The sequence below is a fragment of the Musa acuminata genome, chromosome BXJ1-4 (assembly GCF_036884655.1).
Source record: "Musa acuminata AAA Group cultivar baxijiao chromosome BXJ1-4, Cavendish_Baxijiao_AAA, whole genome shotgun sequence".
NCBI lineage: Eukaryota > Viridiplantae > Streptophyta > Magnoliopsida > Zingiberales > Musaceae > Musa > Musa acuminata.
The window spans coordinates 44,150,019-44,159,758 of record NC_088330.1 but is presented as its reverse complement, the minus strand read 5'-3'; the positions used below and the strand labels follow the sequence as shown (position 1 = coordinate 44,159,758).

The 9,740-nt window shown below is 50.5% G+C and overlaps 2 protein-coding genes across 5 annotated transcripts; one reads left to right on the top strand and one right to left on the bottom strand.

The window, feature by feature from the left end:
• Positions 1-250: 250 nt before the first annotated feature.
• On the bottom strand, positions 251-3,443 carry LOC135586599 (transcription factor bHLH113-like). Of its 4 annotated transcripts, none has more exons than XM_065180322.1 (8): positions 3,110-3,443; positions 1,796-2,987; positions 1,566-1,697; positions 1,381-1,446; positions 1,124-1,189; positions 925-975; positions 653-829; positions 251-563 (listed from the first exon to the last, which is right to left on the bottom strand). In XM_065180322.1, the coding sequence occupies exons 2-7, from the start codon at positions 2,117-2,119 to the stop codon at positions 680-682; spliced, it is 789 nt and encodes a 262-aa protein (XP_065036394.1). In that variant the 5' UTR covers positions 2,120-2,987; positions 3,110-3,443; the 3' UTR covers positions 251-563; positions 653-679. The 4 variants fall into 4 exon arrangements, with proteins under 4 accessions (XP_065036394.1, XP_065036393.1, XP_065036392.1 ...); XM_065180321.1 differs by having other exon boundaries at positions 251-829; positions 1,796-2,693; positions 2,773-2,987; XM_065180320.1 differs by having other exon boundaries at positions 251-829.
• A 1,678-nt stretch (positions 3,444-5,121) lies between these two features.
• LOC135672250 (probable receptor-like protein kinase At5g61350) lies at positions 5,122-7,924 on the top strand. Its single transcript, XM_065180708.1, has one exon. The coding sequence runs from the start codon at positions 5,122-5,124 to the stop codon at positions 7,726-7,728; it is 2,607 nt and encodes an 868-aa protein (XP_065036780.1). The 3' UTR covers positions 7,729-7,924.
• Positions 7,925-9,740: the final 1,816 nt, after the last annotated feature.

Sequence of the window (9,740 nt, the reverse complement as noted above, 5' to 3'; positions counted from 1 at the left end):
ATCATCAGTAAAACACAGTTTGCTCTCATGCAAACCCCCCTCAAATGAGCAAGAGTGACCACCGGTGTAAAACTATTGTCTCATTGTTTTCCCTTCCCTTCAATTTTGTGCAACAGCTACAACTTGTTGATTGTGAGGTGAAGATAAATCTCAGTGCATGTATGCAACTCCAACCAACATGAGGTTTAAAGTCAACAAAGGGATGATGCATAGATTCCGAATAATCCCAAGAGTCAAAACGCAACCAAGATCGAGCAAGTTAGGTCTCCGATCCTTTCTGAAAACAACATGAGGTCTCTCTTCATGTGGTTAATCAAACACGAAAAACTCCCACCTTCCAACTTGAAAGCAGTACAATAGAAGAACAGAGGGAGAACCCCACAAAAAATTGCTGTTTTGCATCTTCCTGATGTTAATTATCTTCTAAACATGCCTTTTTTTTTTTTGTTCTTCTTCTTCTATAGAAGCAAGTTAATATGCTGAAGCTATATGAAGTTGAGAAGCCATACTTACCCTATGTATGTATGATTAGCTTCCTTTTTCTTCTGTTAATGTTCCCACGCCTGAAGAGAACAAGCAGCAACCCGAGACGGGGTGTTAAAGACAAACAAGGAGAAGAGGCCCAAAACACAAGAAGAAAAGAGTACACTACACCAAGGAAAGAAGAGAAGACGCTTGCTTAGTGCTTCGAAGAAGGAGAAGGAGAGGGCTCGCCACCTCCCATGGCCGGGGACCATAGATCAGCACCATTGCTGCTTGTTACGTGCTCCGTGCATGAGATGGGGACCAGGCACAAGCCCCGGCTTCTCAGATCGTTCCCTCGCCCATCCTTCATCATCACGATCGACACCAAATAAATCACCTACGTTTGCTCAAATTAAAGATGAGAGCTGAAGCAGTAAAAACATGTCTAATTCTTCATACTTGGATGTGATCCGAAGATGACATGCCTTGCAGGTACGGAGAGCTCAGAACCTGACACAAAACAACACGGAACTGTAAGAGAGAGAGAGAGAGAGAGAGAGAGAGAGAGAGAGAGCTCTTCATTAATACGAGAGACGGAAAGAACATGTATCAATGTGAGAGGGAGAAGGAGAGCGAGAGGGAGGGTACACGTATATACCTGGACTTGGTCATGCAGGAAGCGGATGTAGCCCATTGCTTCGTGCAGGACCGAGGCCGTATCAGACTGCCAAATTTGCACAGCGTCGGTCAAGGTCAAAAGGGACCAGAAAACTGATACCTTGTATGATTGCTTGTTGTTGGTGAACACCAACGCCAAGAGGCAGAGACAACAAGCAAAGGCGGCCTCTTGCAATTAAGTGCAAACGAGAATGAGAAGAGAAGCAAAGCAAAGAAGAGGAGATTGACGCAAGAGACCTTGCCAAAGGGAGACACCAGCTGCTGCAATGCCATAATTCGATCTCCCAGCTTCTCCTTCCTCACCTGCACATGGTTCGCACCCAATCTTATCAATGGGAAACAGTAACGGTAGAACAACCCGTGAACCAATGTAAAAGGACCAATTACGTAGACCGAGTACTGAACAGTTGAAGAACAGACACCTTGATAGCGCCATGACTAGCAGAAGCACAGGCCTCAGTCTTTGGCTTCTTGTTCGCGTTGAGAGTGGTTGAAGTCGTCGTCGCACTCGCTGTTCTCCTCCCTCCACCACCTCCCCCACTCCCGGCCTTCTTCTATGTGAAACAGGGCGATCAGCCAACCAAACCATGTTTATAGCAACAAAGCATGACGACAGGCAAATAGGTGGATGAAGTCGAGCTTAATCGGGTACCTTTGATGTCTTAGAACTGCCGCTGTTGATATTAATGGTGGTGGTGGTGGTGGCGGCGGTGGAGTTAGGCGAGGAGGAGAGGGAAGAGATGGAGGAATTGTCTGCTGATCTCTGGGCAAGCGCTCCGTGCGGTGCAAGAGCCGCCTCTTCCTTCCCACCGAAACAAAGCATCTGCGCCGCTGTCAGAGAAGAGTAGCAAGAAGACGACGGGGAAGAGAGGGAAGAAGGCGCGTCGAAGAGGTAGCCGCCCTGTTCGCCTCCGGAGCCCAGCAACTCCAAGAATCCTCCTTCCTCCATGTGGTCGAATCCATCCTCTTCTTCCATGGAAACACTTCACCCGAAGCGACGCGGGGGGAGGCGGGGGGGGAAGACGAGAGCAGTGCTGTCAAGTCAGTGGTCTTTCTCCTAATCTTTTCACCCCTCCACACGCTCGAACTGAGCACGCACTGAGCACCAGCAAACAGTCCTCTTTGGAAGCGGAAAGGGCAGGGGGAGGTCTCAGCCGAAGCCGAGAGGTCGTCTCCATGACCTCTGCGCTTCTATATCTTCCTCTGCCGTACCCCGACCGTGGATGGGAGAACGAAGGGGTGGGATCCGTCGCATGTGTGCCGGTTCGTGCCGTTGGTGGCGAAGGACGCTGATCGCTGTGGCGCTGCTTCGGTTTCGGTGCAATTCCAGTCGGTCAAAACCGCCACCCCAAACCCTATAGAATCAGAAACCGTGCCTCGGTGTCGCTTCTCGAGTTCTAACTCAAAACACTCGCCTCCGTTGGGCTCTTATTTAATTCCCGTGTCTCCATGCGTCGCTGTCATGGCGTGGATGAAGGAGAATGGGCATTGTCACTGTCAGCGAGTAATAGCCCAGCACGCTCGTTGTTTTCTCCTTGCTATAAACATCCCTGGAAACAGAGCTTCGGATGATGCATTTGTTGGTAATCTTGGCAAGAAGACAGAGCTCATGTCCAGAGATGAATGCACCTGTTACTGCTTTCTTCGGAAACATTTCCCTCCGCTCGGCCTCAAAAGCCTCTACCACATGTATGTATATGTTTTCTTTATGGTATCGTCGTGGATTGAACTGGACTCGGGGTCGTGTCTTTACGTTTGCCCGCTGCAAGGCATTTTAACAAACATGTGTCCGTCATGTTTGTGTTGGATTCAACGCAAACCTCCTGCCATGTCTGTCTGTCGCTCTGTAGCCAAGAAAAGGAGGAAGGAGAAAAGGGCAAACATGATCAGTTGATAACATGAGACATTGTAAGTTGCACCTAACTTCCTGTAGTTTTGCATCGCTGGTCGGATGAGATGTAGTAACCTGTGAGGAGGCGAAGTTGGTTGAAGCGTCAGGGATGGAACAGAGATGCTGACACAGATCAAAAATAGGGCGAAGAAGACAGGCAGTGTGGTAAGCGCATTTGCAAGTAGCTGTAGTTGATGTCGCCAGTGACCTCATCACCTCTCTCTGTGTTTCCTTCTTCCTCTGTTCTCGGCCGGCCGCCATCAGGAGCGATGATCGCCTTGTGGCCTGTCGCTCGCTGTCATCAGTGGCAAACAACCGGGGAAGCCGGGAACCAACTCGATGTTGCTTGGCTCACCATGAGAAGGGACCCCAGCAGCGACGGTTGCACACTGTTTGAGGTTCATGAATGAAGAACAGGAGGGATTGTTGCCGATGTAGTGATCATAAAAAAGCATAAAAATAATTTACCTTGAAGAATATTTTATGTATTTTTTTAATTTTGAACTTAATATTTAGAATATAGGAAAAAAAATTCCATTGATTCGATTCGAACTAAAACTGAAATCGAATCGGCCTAACGATTTATCGATTCCAAACAGAGTAGTCATTAATTGCTCGAGAATCATCTCGAGATGATTCGATTCATAGGTTTGAAAAACTAAAATTATATATATATATATCAAAATCGATGATTTTGTAATTTTAATATTTTGGAATGGATGATTTTTATAATTAATTTTAATTTATAAATAAAAAATAAAAATTAAAAATTGAACGGCTTAAGATCGTCGGTAGGTTCTAATAATTTTGGTCAGTAACAAAATTGAAGAACATGGACCATGTCAAGGTAGAAGAAAGAGATCAGAAGAATAAGTAGGTAGATGATTCAAATCTTGGAGGACCAGAGGCCAAGACATGTGTGGCACAAACACTAATTTGGTCCCATTTATTAGTTCGAGCCTAGTGTTTTATATGTTCTACAGCCGTGGAGGAAGTGCCACTCATGTTCTCGAGGACCAAGAAAGCTTCACTGATTTGTGCCTTCCACAAAATTATGGGATAGCAATCTTTTAAGATTAAGAAAAATACTGAAATAGCAAGTCCTACACGTTTCAGCTTGCAGTATAGGAACGAGAAATGAGGAACTCACGGAAAAGAGTTACAGGTTAGATGATCGACTCCATTAGACCCCCAGACAACGGCTTTGGGCTACTGAGACAAGACACCATTGGTCATTGGTAAGACAATTATTTACTGCAGGGATCGGTAAAGAATTAATGTACACAGCTTCATTCCTATAAACGCCAACTTGATGTGAAGGGTTACTGAGACAAGAATTGGCCTCTTGGGAGATCCAATTAGGAGGACTCTTCCCGATGCGTCCCTCTCATCGCTTCTGCCAGTTCTCCTGTGTCAGCCAATGGAACGCCCCCCCTTCATTCATTAACAACAGCAACGCAATTAACTGACAGGTAGAAGAAGAAGAAGAAGAAGAAGAAGAAGAAGAAGATGATGATGATGATGAAGGATAGGAAGGAGACATCCCCAGCTGGAACGCGGCGGGGCATCGAGGCCCCCACGTCCAACCACAAGCGTCCGATTGACTTTATGCCGGTAGGTCCCTTCTCCCCATCTCGATCCACTCTGGCTTCTCCCATCGAGCCTACGTCGCGCTCCATCTAGCCACTACGCTTCTCCTCCAATCTCAGGCTTCTACGCCGCTAAGGGAGTTGCTCGGATTGCTTACCTGACAACTGACTGGAGGGAATGTGTGGGCCCACTCGCTCTCTCCCGTCCCACAAGGCGGGTAGGACGTCGGGTGTCTAGTTAACGAGAACTTGAAGAATAATCAAGAAGCCTGTCGCCCCCAAGTCTGCTCGCATTCGCCTCCACTACGTGCTTCCAACCAAGCTGACTCCCGAATTCTATTTCTTTCACTCTCCGTCCTCCTCGGCCTCGCTGCTACTTCCGCTTCCTCCTGCGATTCCGTCCGCAGAACTGCAAAGCGTTAGGAGCTGCCGGTGTCACGGGCTCCCCATGCACGCCGGCGGGCATTCTGGCTTTTGAGCGTTCATACCGATCCTAGAATGCCTGCAGGAGAGAAGCATGGGGTGGCGACGATAAGACCGGTCGTTGTCTCCCTTCTCTTCTTCCTCCTCCTCGCCACCGACACCAATGTTGCGTCGTCGGCTTCGGCCTCGGTGAAGTTTACCCCCTCCGACAACTACCTCCTCGACTGCGGCGCGTCCACGAGCACCCAGCTCAATGACGGCCGCGTCTTCCGCTCCGACCCGCAGTCCTCCTCCTTCCTCTCCACCAATGAGGATATCAACGTCTCCGCCGACAATTCCACCGCTGACTCCTCTGTTTCGCCTTTGTACCTCACCGCCAGGGTCTTCAACGGCCGCTCCACCTACAGCTTCTTCGTCTCCAAGCCCGGCCGCCACTGGATCCGCCTCTACTTGTACGCGTTCGCAAACGCCAAGTACAACCTCACGTCCGCCGTCTTCACCGTGAGCACCGACGACATTGTCCTCCTCCATGACTTCACCCCGGACTCGCCGGCCTCCGCTGTCGTCAAGGAGTACCTGGTCGTCGTCTCCGGCGACAAGGTCTCCCTCACATTCGCGCCCAAGAAGGGGTCCCTCGCGTTCATCAACGCTGTCGAGGTCGTGTCGGCGCCGGACAATCTCATCGCCGATTTCGCCGCGGCCATCTCTCCCGCTGGCCAATTTAATGGCGTCTCCAAGTTGGCTCTCGAGGTCGCCTACCGGCTCAACGTCGGGGGACGGGAGATCGTGCCCGTCGACGACACGCTGGGGAGGAAATGGCGGACCGACGGCGGATTCCTGAAGGTCCCCGCAGCCGCCCAGAACGTGTCGGTGTCCACCAAGACGATAAAGTACCCCGACGACGGGTCGGTGACGCCGTTGATCGCGCCGAGCACGGTCTACTCGAGTGCGGATGAGATGGCCAACTCGAACACGGCCGTTCCCAACTTCAACATCACATGGGAGATGGTTGCTGACCCAGCCTTCTCGTACTTGATCCGCATGCACTTGTGCGACATCGTCAGCAAGAGCCTCAACACGCTCTACTTCAACGTGTACATCAACGGGCTGATGGCCGTCTCCACCCTCGACCTCTCGTCGTTGACCTCAGGCCTCGCAGTCGCCTACTACAAGGACTTCGCCGTCAACGCCACCACCATAACCAACTCGACCATCCTGGTGCAGGTCGGGCCGACCCCCGACTCGGCGTCCGGAACTCCCAACGCCATCCTCAACGGACTCGAGGTGATGAAGATGAGCAACGCGGCGGGGAGTTTGGACGGCCTGTTTGCGGTGGACGGGTCTTACCATGGCGGTGCGGCCCCCGGTAGCATCGTGACGAAGGTTGCACCGGGTGTTGGCCTCGCGTTGGGCGCCTTGACGATGGGCCTGGTGGTGGTGATGTTCTGCCGGTGGAGGCGGCGGCCAGCGGATTGGCAGAAGAGGAACAGCTTCTCGTCGTGGCTCCTCCCGCTCCACGCGAGCCAGTGCAGCTTCATGAGCAGCAGAAGCAGCAGCTGTAGCAAAGGGAGCTACAGGAACCGCTTCGGATCCCACAAGAGCAAGAGCGGCTACTCGGGCGTCTTCTCCTCCGGTACCATTGGCCTCGGTAAGATCTTCACGTTAGCGGAGGTAAGGGAAGCCACGAAGAACTTCGACGAGAAGGAGGTGATCGGCATCGGGGGTTTCGGAAAGGTTTACCTGGGCATGCAAGACGACGGCACCCAATTGGCCATCAAACGAGGGAATCCGTCGTCGGAGCAGGGGATCAATGAGTTCCAAACAGAGATCCAAATGCTGTCGAAGCTTCGGCACCGCCACCTAGTGTCACTCATCGGCTGCTGCGACGAGAACAACGAGATGATCCTGGTGTACGAGTTCATGGCCAACGGCCCGTTGAGGGACCATCTCTACGGCAGCGCCAGCCACCCTCCGCTATCATGGAAACAGCGGCTGGAGGTCTGCATCGGGGCCGCGAGAGGCCTGCATTACCTCCACACCGGTGCTTCACAGGGCATCATCCACCGGGACGTCAAGACAACCAACATCCTGCTCGACGAAAACCTGGTGGCGAAGGTCGCCGACTTCGGCCTCTCCAAGGCCGCCCCGTCCCTGGAGCAGACCCATGTCAGCACCGCCGTGAAGGGAAGCTTCGGTTACTTGGACCCCGAGTACTTCCGGCGCCAGCAGCTGACGGAGAAGTCGGACGTGTACTCCTTCGGGGTGGTGCTCTTCGAGGTGCTGTGCGCGAGGTCCGCCATCAACCCGGCGCTCCCAAGGGAGCAGGTGAACTTGGCGGAGTGGGCGATGCAGTGCCACCGCAAGGGTCAGCTGGAGAAGATCATCGACCCCCACCTGGTTGGCACCATCAGCCCAGCGTCTCTGAAGAAGTATGTGGAGGCTGCGGAGAAGTGCTTGGCCGACCACGGAGTCGATCGGCCGTCCATGGGCGATGTCTTATGGAACATCGAGTACGCCTTGCAGCTGCAGGACGCGGTCATGGAACATCCCGGTGAGGGTTCCTCCGACGAGAAAGCCAACAACGTCGCACGAGAGAGCCCAGTTCGCAAAGGAGATGAGGGCCACGCCGTGATCAACGATGACTCGACCCCGATTGCCGGTCCACTGTTCCAAGGGAGGTGAAGAGAGAAAGAAACCTTCTTCTGTTCTTCGATCAGAGGCAGCCATGACAAGTATTTATCAGCGTTCTTCCCGACAACAACAGAGTAATTATCATATTTCTTCGTTTCTGATTTTGTTGGTGTGAATGACACTACGTTTGCATGTAAAACAGGCTTTGTCTCCAGCTCGATTGTATCTTATTTTTATCTCACATATGATCAAAACATTCCTTGTGATGTCAGTGGTATGGACTTCCATCGAATATATATATATATATATATATATATATATATGTGACATGTCTGTCATTAATCTATTTAGTATGGAAGCCACTAAAGCCAACAGCATAATTTAAGACGCTTCAATAAGATATTTAGAAATTGCCAGTAAAGATATACATACCCCAGAATGATAGCTTTCCTCAAAAGGCCCATCGCTTCTACGGTGAGACCTACTTCTTTATTTTTTGTTAATGCCCTGCAAAACATGTTATTCAATTTCAATGAGCATTCATTACCAAGAAAGAGAGAGAGAGAGAGAGCAGTGAGATACTGAGTGCAGTCCTGCAACTTCGGATTAGACTCTGTGAAAGGACTCCCATCTCCAAGAACAGGTTTTAGCCTCTTCTGAGAGAGCTCACCCAGCAAGAACTACAGTGGTAGTAGTTCCATCACCCACCTGTACAAGGTTCAGAGTGTGTGACTCTGTAGTCGGTACCCAAAGCTACTTACAAGAAGTCACCGTTGTGTGCATAAGAAAACTGCTGATGCGAGATGCATCCATGATCCATCTGACAGCGGTTAAACCCGGATCAGCAGTTCGTTGCTTTCTTGATCAATCGATGGGTTCTTGTTGACATAATAAACACACTTTGGTTTCCATCTTGATCTTCAGGCGTTGGCACCTTTTGCTCGTGCCCTACCGTTCGTTCGTGATCCCAGGCCGGGCAAGTTACCTCGGAGTCTTGCGACTTGGCAACCGCCGACGAGGATCTTGGCGGCGGTATGGACGATGTCGAGGAGATCCATCATTTGTGGCGCCGTCGTCGGCCACCGGCGGCGGAGGCGTTGATGCTGCTCGTCATCTGTGCCTTCCCCTGGGACGACGTGTTGTCCCCCTCGTTCAGCAGTATGACCTGAGGGCTGCTGCAGACATCGCATCGAGGATCCAGATCAGCGATCGCAATAGCTTCGAACGCCGGGAGAACACAAAGGTCGAGGATCGATAGAACAGTACCAGCACGGACGCCGTTGCAGCACGAGTCTCGTTCGAATTGAGGAAGGGGATTGGGCACTTCTGATTCGAGGAGTTCAAAAGAGGGCAGCGCGGTGGCGGGGATCGAAGGTTCGAGAGATAGCACGCGACAGGACCAAAAATGCCACGTCGTCCGGCGCATTCAACATGAGGAATCCGAACTGGATCGAGCCAAACACGAACCCGAATCCGATAAACATCAAGCAATAAATAAGCTTCTACTCAATGCTTGGTTAACTATGTACTTAGATGACTGGGGGCAATTCCACAGATAATAAACAGATATGTACTACATGCATGGCAAATGAAGTCCTGATACGATGACATGGCATTCCTTCTGTTTTCTTCGACGGAGATTATATACGATATTTGATAACTCACCTACGTACAATAGAAATTTGTTATGTACTAACTTCATGCGTAAACTGAAGATGACCAGCACTTTAACCAAAGCAAAGTGGTGCTACTGTTGACAATTGTTCAAGTAAACACGAGGCAGTAACTATGCTATTTGATTTCAGATATCCACACTAGTATCAGGCTGCCCAAGATAGTTGCACACCAAATGTCTGCTAAACAAACTAATATGTCCTCAAATGTTAACTGACAAGAGAACTTTTCAATTCAGAATAAAATTCAACAATAATACCCAAGAGAGTGTGCCTGACAAAGCATAGCCAGCACCCGATTTCGGGTGTTTGTTGAGGTGTAGGATGAGGAAGAGGCATGCACCTCCAGCAACACATGACTTCTTGATTCTTCAAAAATGATTTAAATTA